The 20476-nt window shown below is 36.3% G+C and overlaps 2 protein-coding genes across 4 annotated transcripts in view; both read left to right on the forward strand.

Moving 5' to 3' along the window:
* Window positions 1-2773, forward strand: part of LOC139959955 (uncharacterized) — a 41542-nt gene extending 38769 nt beyond the window's left edge. For both annotated transcript variants that reach the window (XR_011790266.1, XM_071957906.1), the window contains 2 exons: window positions 195-475; window positions 1315-2773. The gene's annotated coding sequence lies outside the window, so the exon portion shown is untranslated. The remainder of the gene's footprint in view (window positions 1-194; window positions 476-1314) is intronic.
* The window catches only part of LOC139959952 (sushi domain-containing protein 2-like), a 111708-nt gene that overhangs the window by 72421 nt on the left and 18811 nt on the right, over window positions 1-20476 (forward strand). Inside the window, exons 1-4 of one of the 2 annotated variants that reach the window (XM_071957903.1) lie at window positions 8076-8148; window positions 17198-17297; window positions 18493-18644; window positions 19876-20169. The exons of the other annotated variant lie outside the window; for it this stretch is intronic. Coding sequence (XP_071814004.1) covers window positions 17240-17297; window positions 18493-18644; window positions 19876-20169 — 504 coding nt within the window. The 5' untranslated portion in view covers window positions 8076-8148; window positions 17198-17239. Of the gene's footprint in view, window positions 1-8075; window positions 8149-17197; window positions 17298-18492; window positions 18645-19875; window positions 20170-20476 lie in introns of those variants that run through there. 2 annotated transcript variants of the gene reach the window in all.

Consider the following 20476-nt stretch of genomic DNA (forward strand, 5'->3'; position numbering starts at 1 on the left):
AGCTAAAGGTGATATTGAAATGTAACCATGACTCATATTAACTCCTGTTACCACAGGTATATATAAAGGAAAGGTGAATTTTGTGCCTACAATTACCCTAATGGAAGTTATCGATAAAATGTATTTGGATCATTTTGAACATGACCAAATTCGAAACACATATGAAACAATTCATGTTTCCTTTTCTTTTGCAGGATTTGTGATTACACGTCGTAGCAATGGATTTTTTTTGGACTCGACAAACAGTATTTCGATTGCTTATGATTTTGGTTTAGGGCTCTACTTTAGTGGCAACACAGGACATCCAAGGTGTAATATCGATTGCGTCCACAGGGTGGCAACCCATCGGTACAACAGCAAATGGTCTCCTCGGCGTATGGAATGATGACAGTTCAGATGATTTCACAGCGAGAGATAACACCCGTCTACCCTGTGGGGAGCACTACTGAAGATATGCATTCGTTTTGTATTTCATGTAAGACTACTTCTACAGATTAAACAGTAGAAAAGTAATTAAAGGTTTCAACTTAACACGGTGAAGGAAACAGAATTCGACGACAAAGACGATGTTGACGATACCGAAGATGAAGATTGCAATGTAACGATGTAAATCCGGAGCACAGACGTGTTTTAGAGCCAAAGTCACCGTAGAGGCTTGACATTTGGGTCGTATTGAATCCTTCAATTGAATTGTTGCAATTGTTAAGATGACGACCGACCCATGTACCATTTTCTTCTGGTGTGTAAGATAGAAATAACTATGGTTTTCTTAGGCATTGCCAGATTACCGAATAGGTAGATGAAGCCAAGGGCCCCAAATGACTAGGGTCGTCTAGCAAAGCCTACCAATATTACATTTTCGGATTGTGTCTTTGATTAAGGGGTGGGGTGGTTTCATAAGATTGCAGAGGGCGTTTATCTTGATGAGTTCAAAGGGATATGTGAATATTATATCATGTGGAAAACCTGTCCGGGTTTATAGCAACTTACAGTGACATCAATAAAAAAAACTCTTTGACATGGTCGAAACTGTTTGTTAATACGTTTGGATAAACATACCTGTATAAAAACTGCTTGTATGAGCGCACATTATTTATATTTTCATATGACTATGATACTTTAGGAGCGATTCGGCGTAACGATTTACACGATACTTAGGCCTTACCCCTTTCTGTTAGGTTTAGGCTGTGGGTGCCTTCAGCTTATTTTGTATTGGAAGTATAGTGGTCATGCTATTCTAGCTATAACAGATCAATGCTCAAGAGTATGTTTGGAATACTGTGTATTTTGTTATTGTCACGTTTTACATTTTAGGGGCAATCAACACGGCAGAATCATGTTTCTATTATGGTTCTGGACAAACTAACGAAGCTTTTACGAACTTGGGATACACACCATCATTTGTGCCACACTCGAAACCTTCGGTCTAGTGTAGGCGACACTGTGAAACTACATATGACGAGAACTTCAGGTGCCACAAGAAGGATAAGGTGGCTGGTGAATGGAAAGAAGATGCCACAGTGGAATGATCTGACTTGGGGGCAATATTGAAGGAAGTGTCAATGAAAGATCAAAAACTTTACGAGATAGTCCAACGGGGGCGCCGAATGCGTGGGTTGCATACATTTATTAAACTTTATATAAACGAGGTAACTTTCATTGTACGTGCAAACGTTTTATGATTCCTCTTAAATAGGCTCATCCACAGAAAGTGACGCTGGTACATACGGCGCAAATTGCACCCAAACCTGCAGCGGTCATATCTGCGATCTGCAAAATGGAAACTGGTAAAAGAAACCTTGGTTCTATATACCTGTCATGATTAAATGGCACAGTATTGTGTATACCGTTTGGCTAGGTTTCTCACTTACTCGTTTTGCGATTGTATATTTGAGTACTATGCTACTTATACAAGTAATATAAATGTTAATAAGTATAAAAGTCAAAGATAAATCAGTAACCACAAAATTACTTTTCAACATATATTGCCAAGAACGTCGTCAATGTAAACATCAACATCGGCAACACTAACATTTCTCCATCAAAGGAAGTTCGCAATCTCGGTGTGCTAATTGATAGTTGTCTTGCCACCTAAATTGATTGATTTTTCATGTATGTTTAAGGTTATCTTTCCATTGTATTAATTTGTGTAACTTTAATCATGTGTTTATTGTGTAGTTTTTAAAGATTTATTCTATTTTTGTAAAGCGCAATGATGCCGCAAATATGGTTCTAGAGCATTCTCCATTTGTGGATCAAAGCTTTGGATCTTATACTTCCTATCCTTGTCCGTATTGACAACATTGATATATTCAAATGTCACGTAAAGCATATGTTCTTCTTCATTAGAGGTGGATTTCATAATTAGGTGATTTGTTACGGTACCCTTTGTCTTGTCCGTGTTTGCTTTTATACCCCACCATAATCCCTTCTACAGCTTCTATCCCAATTACAGCATCTATCTATCAAGCAATATCAATATTTTCCAAGTTATCTATGATCTCAATTCCAATTTATGATCATCGATTTGTTTTCATTTAGACAGATACTCATAATTCGTTGAAGTTTTCTCCTTTATTGTTACTGGTTTTGTTTTATATGGGTTACAATTACGTGTAAAATTATGGGTCCAAAATTATGATTTGAAATACATAAACAATACGGATGAAAATCAGTGTAGTCTACTGTTTGCTTTTTGGAAGTAAGAGTACTGTATGCTGTTAATGTTATTGTAGCAAATGTCAGTGTTTTAGTGAAGTATATGTTGTTTGATGGCATTACACTGGCTACGTAAAAATATAGTAGGGTTCACTATTTTAAGCAGTTAGTGTCATTAGTCATCACTTGCATAAATCAACATTTGGTTTACCGATGAAGCGTGGTGTGTAGAGGAGGTGGGGGGGGGGGGTAGGACTTGTTCTCTATCCCCCTAAGTGTTCCCGGGGCTTTTTGGCATTTTAGCACATTTCTCATGCACGGAAACGTTCGGTTCTCGAATGGAAGTGCTGTGGATATACAACATATACCATCCGCATATATCTTCCTACGGATGCGCGGTATATATATAATAATAATAATAATAAATGCATTTATATAGCGCTAATTTTGTACAAAACATTCAAAAGCGCTAAACAAGGAAAAAGCCAACCAGTCGGGTCAATCAAAATAAGCAAGCTTAAACAGATACGTTTTTAGCTTTATCTTGAAAGCATCCAGGGTCAAGGAGTGGATACACATCAATTCCACCGGAAGTGAATTCCACAACCGAGGTCCTTTGTAGGCAAAAGCCCTATTGCCTAACGTATTATGATTGATACGAGGAACATGCAGGGTGATTTGAGAATGTGAGCGCAGAGAGTAAGAACTAGACTTCACCAAGATCATATCACATAAATACTTAGGTGCAAGACCTTTTAAACATTTAAATACTTGCAAGATTAGTTTAAATTCAATGCGTTGCTGTACAGGTAACCAATGAAGAGATTGTAAAGTAAACGTAATGTGACAAAATTTAGGAAGAGCGTAAATCAACCGAGCCGCTCCATTAAGTACCATTTGAACTCTACGAAGCTTATAATCAGGTAAACCAATCAAGAGCGCATTACAGTAGTCAATGTGACTAATTACAAAAGCATTTATAAGAGTTTTAGTACAGTCCTCATCCAGGAATTTTCTGATCTGACGAATATTATAGAGTCCATGGTATGCCCTTGAGCAAACTTTTCCAATATGAATGTCCATTGACATGTTGCTGTCAAGATAAACCCCAAGATTTTTTGCACTATCACATGGCTTAATATCCACGTTACCTACTTTTATCATCTGAACCCGAGTCTTAGCAACTTGTTGACGAGTACCAATTAAAAGAAACTCAGTCTTGTAATCATTGATCATTAGCCTATTGCTGATCATCCAATGTCTTATTTCGAATATAAGTGATTGCATTGCCAGAAGAGCCCGTTCCTCAGATAACAGAGAACCAGCATTGAAAGATAAATATAACTGTGTATCATCAGCATAACTATGTGCATTAGGAAGGTGTTTAGAGACAATGGCAAACAACTGAGAAACATAACAAAGAAAAAGAACAGGACCGAGACAGCTGCCCTGTGGTACACCACAATTCAAAGAAAAATCTCTCGATGAGATATTTTCTATAGATACATGCTGTTTTCTGAAAGACAGCTAATTACCAATCCATTTTTGTGCATTATTAACAATACCAAATTGGGAACGCAATATGTTCATAAGAATATCATGGTTAACAGTATCGAACGCTGCACTCAAATCCAACAGGATTAAAAGAGTGCATTGTTGTTGGTCCATATTCATCAATATATCACTATGTATTTTCATAAGTGCAGTTTCTGTAGAGTGATTTTGCCTGTACGCAGATTGGCAATCAGGAAAAGGAGCATGTGATGAGCAATGTGAGACAATCTCATTAACTACAGCTCGTTCAACTAACTTGGAAACATAGCTTAAATTACTTATTGGTCTATAATTAGAATAGATAGGGTCCAAACCTGCTTTCTTTAACAATGGAGTAACGGTAGCAATCTTCCATTTGTCAGGAACATTACCATCTTTAAGTGAAAGATTTATCATGGTAGTCAAAACAGGCAAAAGGGGGTCAAGACACTTTCTAAGTAACCAAGTGGGTATAGGGTCAAGATTGCAGGTAGCCGTATTGGAGGATTTGATAATTGTGCGAACTTCATCGTTAGAAAGTGGCTTGAACCCAGTCAACTTCGATTGGAAATGCTGTCGAACATAAGGTTCAAAAGGACCAGTAGCAATGGAATCAATGTTTGCATTAATTGTATCAATTTTAGATATAAAAAATTGTCCGAAGTCATTAACAAGTTCCATAGTATTCTGGTGTGGCGGATAAGAAACAACTTGCTTTTTATTACACAATGACTTTACAACAGTAAAAAGTTTCTTGGTGTCGCCTTCACAGTCCCGGATGGTTGATGTATAGTAGGACTTTTTAGCATAATCCAGATGAAATGAATACTCAGTCCGCAAAGAGCGGTGGACCCGTCTGTCAGTTTCAAGACCAGATTTGCGAAAGACTCTCTCAGCCTTTCGACAAGCGGAGCGTAATATTTTCAAATGATCGGAGAACCAAGGTACTGTTGGCCTAACGGTAATTACTCTGGTCAGAACTGGTGCGTGGATATCAAGGACAGATGTTAAAGTACGATCATAGCATTCAATTAAACTCTCCAAATCAAGCCATTCAGTTGTGCATAATGAGGATTGCAAAATATCTGTACAAAATTGATCAATATGAATACTTCGATATTTCCGGTATTTAATTTCTTTGGTTGAATGTTTGGTAATAGGAAGGTCAAGATAACATCTAATTGACCAATGATCAGACACTTTTAAAGCAGCTTGTGGACACGATAACACGATCGTTAGTGGATCGTGTGATGATTAAATCAAGCGTGTGTCCGGAGTCATGAGTTGGAATGGAGACATGTTGCTGGAGACTAAACGTATTCATAATATCAGTAAATTTAGTCGCATCAGCACTAGTGTGATCATCCACATGAATATTAAAATCTCCAGTAAGAATAAGTTTTTCAGGACAAAGCACACAGTCTTCAAGGAGGTCACTGAATTCTCAGAAAAAAGTTGAAGTGGTGACCGGATGGGCTTCGGTATATGGAGGACGGTAGATAATTATTAAACGAACTTTGAGATTGTCAATAGCGACCAGCCATTCAGAATATTCAAAAGACGACTTATCATCAGAATGCAATAGGTTGATCTTAAATGAGGCACGAACAATTAAACCAGTCCCACCACCAATTCTATCCTGCGGTCGAGGCACTCCAAGGTAATGATAACCCTTAGGCGCTAAGGCAGCTTCGGAAACAGTATCACTTGACTTAAGCCAAGTTTCGGTTAAACAGCATAAGTCAGTGCCAGAATGAATAATGTGATCAACGATTAAAGAAGTTTTATTTCGAGCTGAGCGAACATTAGCAGTCTCTAGTATAAATTTCCTTTGTGATTGCCGACAAGTCTTAGTATTTGCCGTCCTGGAAACTAATGTCTAGTTTAAACGAGCAATCAATCGTTTCACTTTGTTCTGCGCATCGACGTACTGAGGACAAGATATAGATGATGCCATGTGATTTGCGCGAGTTCCAGAGTTGCCACGTTTGCAATTAATGCAAGAATGTTTATCTGTTTCGCCAACGGAGATCTTGCATAGCCTGGTTTCTTGGTCATTTGCACAGATGGCACAAGAAGGGGTGGTTTTGTTAGAGCATTCTTTATGATAGTGCCCAAACAGTTGACATATGCTACATCGCTTGACATGGAATCTATCATAAATTTTGCAGGAATTCATACCCAAGATGATACGATCACCATGTTTTTTCATGAAGTCACGAAGTGATGGGGACACATTGAATATGGCTTGAAAAACTGTTTCATCATTTCTCAACGGCTTTGAAACAAGATGAGTAATATGATCTCCAAGAGTATTGATTTCAAAATATTCTGCCAACCAACGATTTTGTTGAAGTAGAACAGGCAAAGGGTCATCAGCAAAGGAAGCAGAAAATCCGACAACTGCAATAGTTGGCAGCATGGTACCAGCTTTTTTAATTGTTCCAATTTTGGGCAGGTTGTTAGCGATGGCAGTAGACAGTTTGTCACTTGATGAAGCTGAGTCACATACAATAATGGTTTCGCCTGATTTGTTTTTGAAAGATTTGCTAATTTGGACATTGCTATCAACAATAGTTTTCTCAAGTGTGGTGGTGTCAATATGAGATTTTGGAATAACCAGTGCGGATTTGCTTACACGAGCCTTCCTTATTTCGACCATTTTCTCCTCATTTGACCAACACTCGCCGATGACAGGGGCAGTCGGAACGCTAGCATCAATAGATCCTTTGGCTTGTTCAGCTGATTGCTGAGATTGGCCATTAGATTTAATGAGATTCTTAATTTCATTCAGGTTGAGCTCCAGGCGATCAACTTTCTTTCCTATATCGCACATTCGCGATTCATCAGGGGAGTTGACACTAGCCTCTTTGTCTGATTTACAAGAGTTACAGATGTAGAAAAAATTTGGATAGAGTTTAGATGCATTGTCCAGCATATTATACAATGATGATGTGCATAGCTTCTTCTTGTCTCCACAATCAAATGCATGCACTGATGATTGGCAAAGAAAACAACACAATAGGTTTGCCTGCATGCAGTTGCACACTGTGCACTCGGCAATGGAGGTAGACATAGTTAACGTGTGCACCACACACAGAAATAAGTTTCGCAGAACTGATGTAAGTATCCAAGACAACTTAGGCTTGACAGCCCAGAGGCAAAAGGATTTCAAGTCGCCGTAAAGTCGGCGAAAACAATGTCAAATTAGTTCAAAGAGTACTCACAAGTGGCATATGAATATAATAAAGTCCAACATCCGTGAAATATAAACTCCAATACGTAATTTAAATGAAATAACACAGCCGTTTCGGAGTAGATCAAATAATGATGTTCACAATATACATACATCACATATATATATATATATATATATATATATATGTGTGTGTGTGTGTGTGTGTGTATATATATATATATATATATGTATATATATATATATATATATATTTATATATATATATATATATATATATATATATATATATATATATATATATATATATATATATATATATATATATATATATATATATATATTATATTGAAACAGATTTAGTGGTTACACCTTCTTAAAAGAGCCTCAGTCGGCCAATTCGACCGAACCGTTCAGGATATTTTAAAAGGTTTCATCAAGATTCAAAACGACATGTTTGTCATTCGAATTCAAATTTTAAGCCGGTCACAAGTCGCCTTTCAAATGTTAACAGCACAAATAATTGTAATTGGTGTTTGCTAACCACCGACAGGTCTATTTCAAATCAATCAAATCCAAATTAAAGAATAAACTAAACGCATGACTGAGCTCTGTATTTATTGAACGAGCTCTATACGTATATTTATATATATATATGTGTATAAGAAACTGATCTTTCAGAATGTCACTGAAACTTCCGTGCACCTGTGCCCTATAGTCGCATTTGAAAAAAAGAAGTAGGACCACGGAAAGTGCGAAAGGTAGGAGACTTAATAAAAAAATATATTGAAATATATGTCTTAATGATTTTATTACGATATATCTTTTACAAACTTATCTTCATTCTAATGATTGCAATGTGTATTTAAAGGAACACCAGACTAATATTTCGTCTATGCCTTTATATAAATTTTATTGCCCTTTTTTAAAACGTCCAACTGCTCACAACCACCCTCCCCATTTCTTATGTAGCCCTCTTTCACAGACGTATATGCATCTTTTTCATAGTAGATTACATAGTCGATTAAGGATGCACCGGATCCAAATTTTTGGATCCGGTCGGAACCGGATTTAGCCGGATAGTACATGAAATCCGGCCGGGTAAAATCCGGCCGGAACCGGATTTTTTCATTACACAAAAGAAAATGATAAGTAGAAGTATGAAACAAGGAGCAAATTTTAGGTGAGGTATACGCGTATTATAAAGAAGATTAAATTAAGAACCCATTTATGAGATTAAATATGACTTGAAGCACCTGGTTTAATCTACATCCTTTAATAAAATAACTACAATATAATTTTTGACAAGCTTGATACAGTATGTAAATTTGTTGCTGGAAAAATACTGCATACTACCTATGAAGTTTATTTTTAAACGAGAAGCTACATTTCACAAATCTCATACTTTATACTGAATAAAAAGATTTTTTAATTGTTATAATAACACTACTATCTGTATTTAGAATTGCCTTTTATTATTCATTATTTGGTAACAAAGTTTTAGCACAATATTAAACTGATGAAGGCTGCAAGAAACGATTTCACTGCAAACTGTATTTGTTGTATATAGCTTCATATTATTACAGTACCTATAGTTGTATTATTTTGATTGATCTTTAAGAAACAGTCGGTCAGACCATTGAGAAAATTAAATTAAACATGTTAAACCTAATTTTTCCTTACTTTGAATATTTTTATTAATTTTTGGAAATAGTTTACATTGATTAAGTTAATACCAACACCTTTTTAAGAAATAATTCAGGCCAGATTTTGAAAAAGATCCGGCCGGATATTTTTCAAAATCCGGCCGGAACCGGATAATTGCTCACTATCGGACCGGATAGTCCGGCCGGATCGGATATCCGGTGCATCCCTATAGTCGATTACATAGTCGATTACATAGTCGATTATTAGACAGTACATTTATAGATAGTAGATTACATAGTAGATTGCATAGTAGATTACATGCGGCATGTAGCTTTTAGAGCCGCGTGAATGAATTCATGGGAATAGGCTCTTATGATGGAAACAGTACTTACATGCTTCTATATGCCCTTATTGATCCACATACTGGTATAGGTAACCCTCAATTCATCCAGTGCATATAGTTTTTCTCATTATTTTGGCTATATTCACGCAATCTTTCATCTAACTGTGCATAAAATATGACCTTAGACATGTTCTTAGTGTTGATACGTTGTAGTCCAAAAGAGAGAGAGAGAGAGAGGTGGGTGGAGGTAGAGAGAGAGAAAATGAAAACAAAATGGTAATAATACTGTTTGATAACGAATGGTCCTTTGAAAGCCAAGTTTTGTTGTCGACAGTGCAGGCTTAAAAAGTTAAGCCTCATTATGCATTCAATGTCGATGTGCTAATCAACCTTTTTATTTTTTTTATTTTTTTGGTGTACTCATCATCACTACGATGTACTTTCTTGTCAAAGGTTTGGCTAATTCACAGACGTCGAGCGTATGAAACATTCAACAAACAGATCCTTTGTTTCAGTATAATACGAAACCAAACATTATTCGGATGTCTTCGCGACCATATGTTTTGAATCCTTTATTTTCATAACCGTACATTAGGCTCTATGCGTGGGCAGAGGGTTCTGTCGTTTGCCACATTGATGACGTTTACCACCAGCATGATTTTGCTACAATCAGTGTGTTTGCCACAAACCGTATGTGTGCCAAAAACCGTGTGTTTGCCACAAACCGTGTAACGGTTTGCCACAAGACGTGTATTTTCACAAGCCGTGTGTTTGCCACAATCAGTGTGTTTGCCATAAGCAGTGTGTTTGCCACAGGCAGTGTGTTCGCCACAAGCCTTGTGTTTGCCAAAAGCCGTGTGTTTGCCACAAACCGTTTATTTTGGCCACAAGTCGTGCGCTTGCCACAAGCCGTGCGTTCGCCACAAGCCGTGCGTTCGCCACAAGAATTGCGTTTGACATAAGTATTTCAGTTCGCCGCATTTGAATTTATTTGCCGCAGGCATTGGTTTTTCTGTTAGCCATGGGTGTGCCACAACTAGTGAATTTTCAACCGTTTCACACAGAGACTATAAATTTTAAAGTTTTGTACCAAAGTTATAACTGAATCGTGCTGATAATTCTGATACATCGGTAGCATGTGCTATTACGATTACAGTAAATACTGAGAGTATGTGTTATCCCGAAAATGCATGAAACTGGATATGCTGGGATTACACATATCCTCAGTTTTTACTCTAAGCCTAATAGAACATGCTCGTAATTCTCCGAAAGCAGGCTGTATCCCCCACGAATAAGTCAAATATATAAAAGTGAATCATTCAATTTCAAAGTCTAATTTGCGTCCGTTATTACAGTGGACAAATATATTGGTTCTAAGAACGTTAAAAAAATATTAAAAAAAGAAAGGCACAGCCCCGTGAGCGAGTTTTTTTTATGCAGGTAGGTTCGTACCATTGTGTATATTGAGTAGCCAATGACAGCCAATTTCATTTTGACGTCATCAAATATGCACGTGTTCACTCGCTCTAAAGCCGTAAGATTTGTAAACAATGTCAATCTGATGCTGTATGAGCATTGTGAGTTCGAATCCCACATCTGCCGAAAATTTTTGTTGTTGTCATTAGTTCGTTTTTATCTTTTATTTTCTCCCAAACCAAGCATTTTTTTGTTCAGAAATCTATTTCATTTTTATTACTTCCCAAGTGCAACCTTTACTGTGAACTCAACCAAGAGCCGTTGAGACTTTTAAAGGTGGCAGCACCTGTCTCCTCATGGAATATCAAATTGGTACTGCATGGTCCAGTCAACTGCACAGAAAATTTCCTCAGAATAAAGAGAATTAGCATGATTAGGAACTGGTGAGGCGTTCTCATATTCTTGGGCAATGTGGCTGCAAAATTGTTTTGCATAAGGAGAGGGTCAGGTAGCACCTTTCTATTTTAATGGAGGCAACCGAGAAGGAATACAAAGAGGAAAAAAGACCTATTTATTATCAATTAATAATTTATTTAATTCAAATTCATTTTATATATTTTCACATATTTTAACAATCATATCCTTATTTTTAGAAAATAGCAATACTTGGAATTTTTTTTAAAGGAACTCTAGAGGCAGCCTGTTTCGAGGTAGATTTTAGTTCCGTCACTATACAACAGGTGTCACTAGTCACTACGAATTTATGAATTATGGATATGTGGACATTTATTGCATTTTACTTGAGAAATGATGTATCAATGTTAGCTCCTCATGCCCCCAATTTAGTGTAGTAATCCTATCAATATGCCAGTAAGTAGCTGCATCTAGGGGCCCTTTAAGGGTAGTTGACCCTGGTATATTCTCAGTCTCAGTTTGACAATGCATTTTCTGGTTGACACTAGTTGACAATTTTTGATTTGCCAACTGTCTTACGCACCTATGTTATGATTTACTGTGCGTCTTACCCAAGCTCCGATTGCCTTTCACACACTGGGAAAGACTATGGGGGGCTGCCTTTCTTCTCTTAGGCAAGACACTAGATTTAAGATCTCCAGATTTCCTTTTACCGAGGCCATGCTCATACTCAGTAGACCGCTTTGTGGGCCTCCCACTAGTGAGACACTTGCGACCACCAACAGACATGTTCTTTCGCCGCGCAACTGCTGTTGGTTGCACCCCAATTCGTTTTAAACCTGACAACCGATTTCTTGTCTTATTCTTTTGCGGAAAGACACCAGAAAGACCTGCATATTTGCCAAAGGTCATGAGGGCTGACACTGTAGCCGAATCAGTCGACAACTTTTCACCATTCTTACCATTCAATGTACACAATGGTACTATAATAGTAATAATACTTTGTGTCAACTGCAAATTTCGCAAAACTACTCCCTGAACAATTCGTATGCACAAAGATACGTTAAGAAGATCACTAAGATAGGAAATTTGTGGCAAAGAATTCTTACCAGGTTTCCAAAATTTTGGAACGAACACAGATTTCATATTAAAAAACTAAAAATGTAGTCGGTGTATGGCTAAAGCTAAATGAATAGCTTCGCTAGAGATTACTGCAGCATTGTTGTTGCATCAGGCTAGCACGTCAGGTTGAACTTATCGACTTTAAATATTAAGTGTTTCATGCTTTCCTTGTCATATTTGATGACGTCAAAATAAACTTGGCTGTGATTGGCTATTCAATATACACAATAGTACGAACCTACCTGCATAAAAAAAAACTCGCGCCCCGTGAAGCATTGCATCTGTTCCGACCATTAAGATACAACATCTTCGTCACATGGAGTCCCACGAGTTTATAGAGATAACAGTCTAGATAAAACTTTATCGGGAGGGGGTCAACCGTTATTAAGTGGGAAATTGTTATATGTTATGCATATATATATAATGATATATATATATATATATATATATATATATATCATTGTATATATCATTATATATATCATTATATATATCATTATATATATAAATAAATATTCGTCACGTTTATTGCATTAAAGTTCAGTTTATGACATGATTTGGGCTACTACCTACCGAACCAATGCCTTAATCGAACAAAACCAGTAGGAGATCAACTGTTACTCTGAACAAAACAGTTAACGAGGGTGGAGTGAAAATATTGTAGACAACAAAGCACTTTTCAGTCTCCAGCATATTTTCTTCAGAATTAGCAATTTGGCTAACCCTGTTTTTAACAATGCCATTTTCAGCTTCTATATATGTCATACGAACACTGGATAAAAGCCTGCCTGGATGAAAAGGAACACTGTGAAGTGTTTAACTTCCTTTTGAATATAATTCGTGATGAACAAAAATGACAAGAACAATGGTAACTAACTTTTCAAAAGCTTTCCGATCACACCTGCGCTTGTGCAAGTAAAAAGAACACCGTTTTATGATGATGCCATGCGTAAAGTTTTGTAAAGATATTTTCGAATGAAGGTCAAACCCTACTCATTTGACCGAAAGGTGCTTAAAAGGTAATTCCCCATGTTGGTGTTATTGGGGCAACCTTTTAAGCATTTCGCTTATTTCCTTTATTCGTTTATTTTTTTTATATCTTTTCCCGTAAAACACACACGGCACAAAGTGAACTCTTAACCTATTATTGATTTAACGTTACGAAATTACGGTAGAAATTAGAATAGATTGCTAAGTCAAAGCTTCGACCTACGTCTTTTTTATGATTTCTTTCTTTAAGCCAAAATTTGAACTGTTCATATCGAAATGATTACTTTTGATCTCGACATTTACAAGGCAAGGTCTCAACGGTATTATATATAGACATCAGCCGAGTCCTATACTGAAACCTACTTCGTCCTCACACGTGTTCCCCTTGCGCCAGTAGTTACCCTGAGCGAGAGAGATTAAAGTTTGATGCTGGCTGTATATAACGCTTAATAAAGTTTATACTGGGAGCTTATCTTGAACAGTTTAATATGTAAACATGCACGTATAAGAAACAAATTTCATGCAATTACACTTGAAAGTATTTCACATATCACATGAGCTTGTCAGACAACAGAGAACGTTAATTAAAGGATAAATGAATACACATGATTGAAATACTGATTTTTTGCAGACCTTATAGTGTTATCGTTCCATCCTGTATTTCTTTAGAACTCTACCTCTATATCGAGAAATCACCATGTATTCATCTGTGGATGATCCAGCAAAAGGGCTGGATCCCTTACACTAACATACAGACCATGATTAAGACTGTGCCAATCTTACAAAGACACTAAATTGGAGTGTTGGAGAACATAAGGTTTGCATGGCATCAGCCAACCTTTTTACAATGCATCACAATTTGCATTGTACACACTCTAACACACACGCACACACCAGCTCCCATAGATACAAAGCATTTATCCACAGCATATAAATACAAAGCATTTATCCACAATGAGTTATTTATTTGAACACTGCTCCCTGGATAGGAATAATATTGGCCGGCCAGAGCCTCTATGACAAGAAAGAACTTCTAACAATTTTTAGTATCCTTAAATTTGAGGTCAATATGGATGACCTTTTAGCCTAGAATGTTATCCATCGGCATGGCATACGCGTTCTTTAAGTCGTAACAGAGTAAGCATATATACTATTTACCCCTAAAACAATTGCTTTATAATTGATGTTTGAATAGCTTTATTTCATTTTTTCTTTAATACTCAAGGAAACTGATATTCTTCAAAGTAATGAATAATGAAATTAATGAAGAATATTTAACTGACACAGACAAAGACTACAACCAACGTAGAAATCAGTATATCTAGTTTCATGGAAGAACATTTCAGCCGCGAAGATATTATCGTGGCACTAGCTTTGTTGTACAAAATCCAAGTCGTAATCATTCCTATACGACTTCTTCATCCAAGCTACGACACAATTAGTAACAGAGTAATGATACAAGTAGCTTGCTTGTTGCTCAGGAGGACTAACTGAATTATGGACTTTGCAAAATACTTTGCTCTACAGGAAACGATTTCACATCCTTTTACATCAAATATTTATAATGTACATCGTAATATTTACCGTAACACTTTAGGAACCTATAGCTTTCGTAACCGTTTAATTAAAACATGGAATTCCCTTTCAGATAATATAAAGACAAATAGGTCGTTGAGTTTATTTAAGAAGTATTTAAGAAAATTCATCATCACAACATACTAATACGATCTTTATGCTATATTTATATATATATTAAGTAATTACATGTATAGCTAAATTCTTTATGAACTACTGTAGGACAATGTTACCCTGTTTAATTATTACTCCTTAAAGTATCTGTATCATTCTGCTCATTTAACTTGTATTATATTTTTCTTCTTTACCAGGGAGTCTTCTACTATGTTAAGCCAATCTAGAAGACTTCCTTTCACATTGTAATTTTCTTGTGAAAAATCAAATTAATAAATAAACAAACAAATAAACAAACAAACATCCAAGCTGAAAACTGCCCGATAGAAACTATTTTCTTTAATTTAAAAGAAAAAAAATAGTATTAGAGTCAACGTCGCAACAGTAACTTTGTACACTGAAAGCTGGCATTGAAAAGCCATGAACACTTTCTCCTTTTATTTTAAGAGTATATGTAACGTTGTAAAATCCGCGCTGTTAGTCGATCCGGTCTCCACGTAAACGTCGAATTATAAGCATTGGTATACCAAACAGATAAGAAACAACCAATATACCATGTATCAATTAATTTGTTTAACAAAAAACGGGAAACTTCTGAACGAAAATGAATGCAATGAATGTAATGATGTGACTATCTCGCTTGAGGAGTAAAAAGGGGTTGAGATTGTTAATATGAGGTAGAAAGAGGTGAAGAGGCCTTGTCCAGAAAAAAAAATAGACGTGATATGGTGAATTCAGAGGCATATTTAGGTTGAGGAAAAGGTCAATAAGTGTGCCGTGCGTTACTAGTTGCACACTCCCCGGCTGAGCGGTAACGAAGGAAAATCGACCGTCCTATTAAAAGTAACCACAATCGAGCTGATTCGGGTCGTGTCCAGTTGGGGAACATGCGGCGGTCGTCTTAAGACATCAAATTTCAGTGCTTTTTCCATCTGCAATTCACAATATATCGGACTTGATCGAGGGCAAGAGGAGACATTAATAACCTATACATCATTAACTTACAGCAGTGCCCCTCCCCTCCCCATTGATTTTGTATTCTCTGACATCGAGAGGTAGGTCAGGGCCCTGGGACAATTATACGTCATCGGACACCGTTTTTTAAGTCCTCATTTAGCCTTCAGTATATTATGTGTAAGTGGGGAAATGGGTTAAATCCCCGGTTTCCGCCGCTGTAACTTCCCCTGAGGTTCGTCTGTATACGCCATTCATGGACTTGGAATTTCTTGACAAACAAATTGGAGCCGCATGGTTTGTTGGTGATTTCAGAAATATGATAACATGCTAGCTGCGCATGTTAAAGACTGCTAGAGCCATGTGGTGGACATGAAAATGTCGTCGTCATTTATTTAAACACGGTTAGACTGACTTAGAGAGTATTTTCATTCTATTAACCATGTCTTCACCAGCGTGACGTTAGTTAAGGTTAACATTTACTTAACCTCTAACAATTTTCGGTTGCTATTCTACATTCTTATCAAGCTCGTCAATATTGGGATGTTGTGTGCGATTGAAAAGATGTCGCTATTGACTTTTCCTCAGTTCTTGTTCATAATGGAAGCGACTAAACAAATGCGTATTATGCTAAGGAGACGTAGTAGCACTGATACCACGAATGGTCATTGAATCGCGACAATCTATTTAAATGTAGTATTCATGTATAGTCGTCCACCAGTACATCCAGAGTTTATATTCCCTTTCAAAGTGACACGGGATACTCACTAGACGTAGCAATATAGTTTACAGTGTAAACGTAAGGAGACTGGAGTTGACAGTGGATCAACCTGTTTGTTAGCGTATCCAGGCTCTATCTTAGATGGTTTTTCTTGAAAGCGTCTTCCTTTAAATAGAGTATTGGGTCACGTTCAAGCTGTCCAATTAGGATTGCTCTCTTACCATGCTCTCTTAATATTTGTATGAGGCGTGTTTAACGTTAAGACTGTGTAAGGCCTATTACGTACACTATCTAGATAATAACTCAGCAGCTCCTCTGAGACAAATATAATTTAAATCATAAACAATCATTGGATACTTTCCTACGGAGGTAATGAGCAAATTAATGATGCGCTTAAGGCCATATGATAGCAGTACCGGTACTGCTTTTGTGACTAATTGTACATTTTGAGGGATTTTGCTGCTTCTATAATATGAGTAAACTTACATTTATGATGTTTTGTCTATTTAATTAGGTCAAGTTCGTATCTGAATACAAGGCGTGTGACACTGTGAAGATGGTGACTGCTTACATCATATTAATCGCTCTTGGATCCCACTATGCAGTTGGTCAATGTAAGTTTTTCCCACTTACTCTTGTTATACAAGTTGATGCCGATTTCATTGAATGTATAGTTCTTCATTCCGAATTAACCTAAAACACAACGGGCACATATATAAAAATGTATATATATATATATATATATATATATATATATATATATATATATATATATATATATATATATATATATATATATATGATATCTATCTATCTACATATATTATATATACATATATATATATGATATCTATCTACATATATTATATATATATATATATATATATATATGATATCTATCTATCTATCTATCTACATATATTATATATTGAGAAATGTTACGTAGAGGAGTGATCATTGTACAACTTGTCCTATATTATCGACAAGATAGAGGATAGAGGCGCGTGGCATACAGGAATATAAATAATTAACCGCCTGTACGTTTAAATACGTCACGTTGGTGTTTCCGAAATACATTTATCTGTTTTGTATTTTTGCTATATACATTGTACTCGCCCCCCACATACAAAGCAAGGAATCAAAGTATGATTGTAGGATCACTTGTGTAAGGATTTGCTTCAAAAGATAACCCAGAAGAATTTTTAAACATATTTTGGATGAAAGATGAACACAATATAAAGCATCATGTTGAGATTTGTATTCTATTTCTTCATGACATTCTCGATAGAGTAATGCTAAATGAAATTGTCACAGTTTGCATCTCATAAGTGTTCTGGAATTAATAGGTGTGGAAATAGGTGTGATGTCATAGTGACACACTAACAGGAAAATGTGTTGTATTTCAGTCACTGTTAACTTTATTGTTTGTACAATGGATTGGATACGGTTGGAACTTAATTTATGGGTTGCAAAGTTAACGATAAACCAATGACTGTAGTGTATTCATTCTGAGATGCATTTCTGCAGAAAATGCAGAAAAGCAAACAATTTGTTAGTTTGCTTCTCTGGGTTGGACTATACCTGTTTACCATGAAGCCATAAGCAAAGTGAAGCAAGTACATACTGGCATTTGGGATGAAACACAATCCGAGCGGTATAACTAAACTTCACTCAAATTATTAAAGGTATGTCTATGTAAGCATGCATCTATCTAATCTCTGTACTTTTGGAGATACCTGTAAAGAAATGATGGCCATATAGTTCCTGATGTACCATTGTTAACCATTTTGCTTTGAAATTTTCTTCAAGTCCCACTTTATCCATTTGGACCAAGTTCGGGCATAAGCTCCTGCATTCTCGGATGCTATGAGGGCGACGACTCCGAACGCTCTACACATTATCACTATCCAAATCTATTTTACGGGCGCAATTTTTCTAATGTGAATGATTATTTCATATCGGTGAGTATAGTTAAGAGGCATTCAACGCATGTCATTTCACGAGAGCAACCTATATACAGCATAACGTCTACAATTTATCCAAACATGCCAATTTTGAAAAGAAAAAAAAACAGTGTATGGATAAAATAATGAATATTGAAGGCGATTTATGTACCATTTGTACCAGGTAACGTCTTTCTTTGTTGACGTAATTATATATAGCTGCAGTGCTTCAAAGAAAATAATTCCCGCAAGGTTATATCTATATAGTGTCACAGTCTGTTACCCTGTCTAATAATTGCTTGTTGATTATATATTTCTTCCATCCGTACTACAGGGGGCGTTCTCCAGCCGACTAGGCATATCCAAAGGTATCTGCGCATGTGTATTAGGTGACAACATGTATTTGCATAATTAAATTCCTGCAGCTCAGGTGCCTATTGTATTTAATCATGCATGGAGAGTGTCCCCTATTGTTAGTCTTGTACAGCGTTTGAACTGCAACAATATAGTGACATTCTTTACCTTTATGTATATTTGTGTTGGATTGGTTTGGCAGTTGAGAAAGAGAGTTAATAGGGAGCACGTAAAGAGAGAGGAGCAATATAGAGCAGAAAGACATTTTAACTGTTCACGTCTGAATTTGTACCGGTACTTGTTGTGTACTATATGTACAGGACCCCGTCACAAATGGTGAAAGAGGCACTGATACGTTGCGAAAATTCAGCAGTTATGTCTTATAATTTGCGATCAAGAGCCAAATCTTTTGACAAAACCATGGAAATGCCCAAATTATATTGTTGAATTGCCATCTAAAATTCATGTTAAGGTAAGGAGACCAGACAATAAAGCCGTGCCTGGGTTCATTTATAACATATTCAGTAAAAAAATCCATGTGAAACTCATTTGACACTTAACTATTTTTGTACCACAAACACAAATACTTATGTTAAGTGTGTCTGTTTCCCTGCTGACCTAGCCAAGACATTTGACGTTTCTATTACTATCATATTGTATAAATCAATAAATAATTAATATATATATATATATACATATATATATATATATATGTATATATATATATATATGTATATATATATATACATATATACATATATATATATATATATATATATATATATATATATATATATATATATATATATATATAGGCCTATATATATATTCGAGGAGAATGGTTAAATACAGATAATATTAATTTTTTATAATATTATTTCTAAACCTGGAACAGATTCATGCTGACGGTGTGATATCAGTTGGGACACATCACGAACAATTTGTGTTCACGTCTGAAGTGTTCCCTCTTTCTGGATATGGTACAGCCCTTATTGCTCCTTATATGGCTGACGTGGACTTATCTTTGGGTGGAAGCGTTTGGGTATCATATTTGGATGACTTTGAAGACGATATCAAGGGACTGGTTCAGGGAGTCTTTCCAGAAGAGGAGATAATATACCTCTCCTATGAATATGCCTACACATGGGATAGTGTTATGTTTAACGGTTCTACGTCTCAATCGCCCTTGGTAAGACTTGGTTTAGCATAGCTTTGCTTCACCGCCTTGTATGGCCTACATATTACGACTTACAATGATGTTAATGAAATTCCATAGGGCATTGGACAAGCCGCGATTTATATGTAGGTGAATTCAAACCTATTGATATGCTACTTATATCTGTCGAAATGGTACAGTATAGGAAGAAAGCGTAGGTTTTTCTCATCATGTTTGGCCAAATAATACATTACAAAAGGGTACGTTATAACCATGGTGTTCTCCAGGTATAGCCATGGAGGTACTACTTCCATGGTGAAGACATACAAGCCGACAAGGC

Source organism: Apostichopus japonicus, chromosome 19 (genome assembly GCF_037975245.1).
Source record: "Apostichopus japonicus isolate 1M-3 chromosome 19, ASM3797524v1, whole genome shotgun sequence".
Taxonomy (NCBI): Eukaryota; Metazoa; Echinodermata; class Holothuroidea; order Aspidochirotida; family Stichopodidae; genus Apostichopus; species Apostichopus japonicus.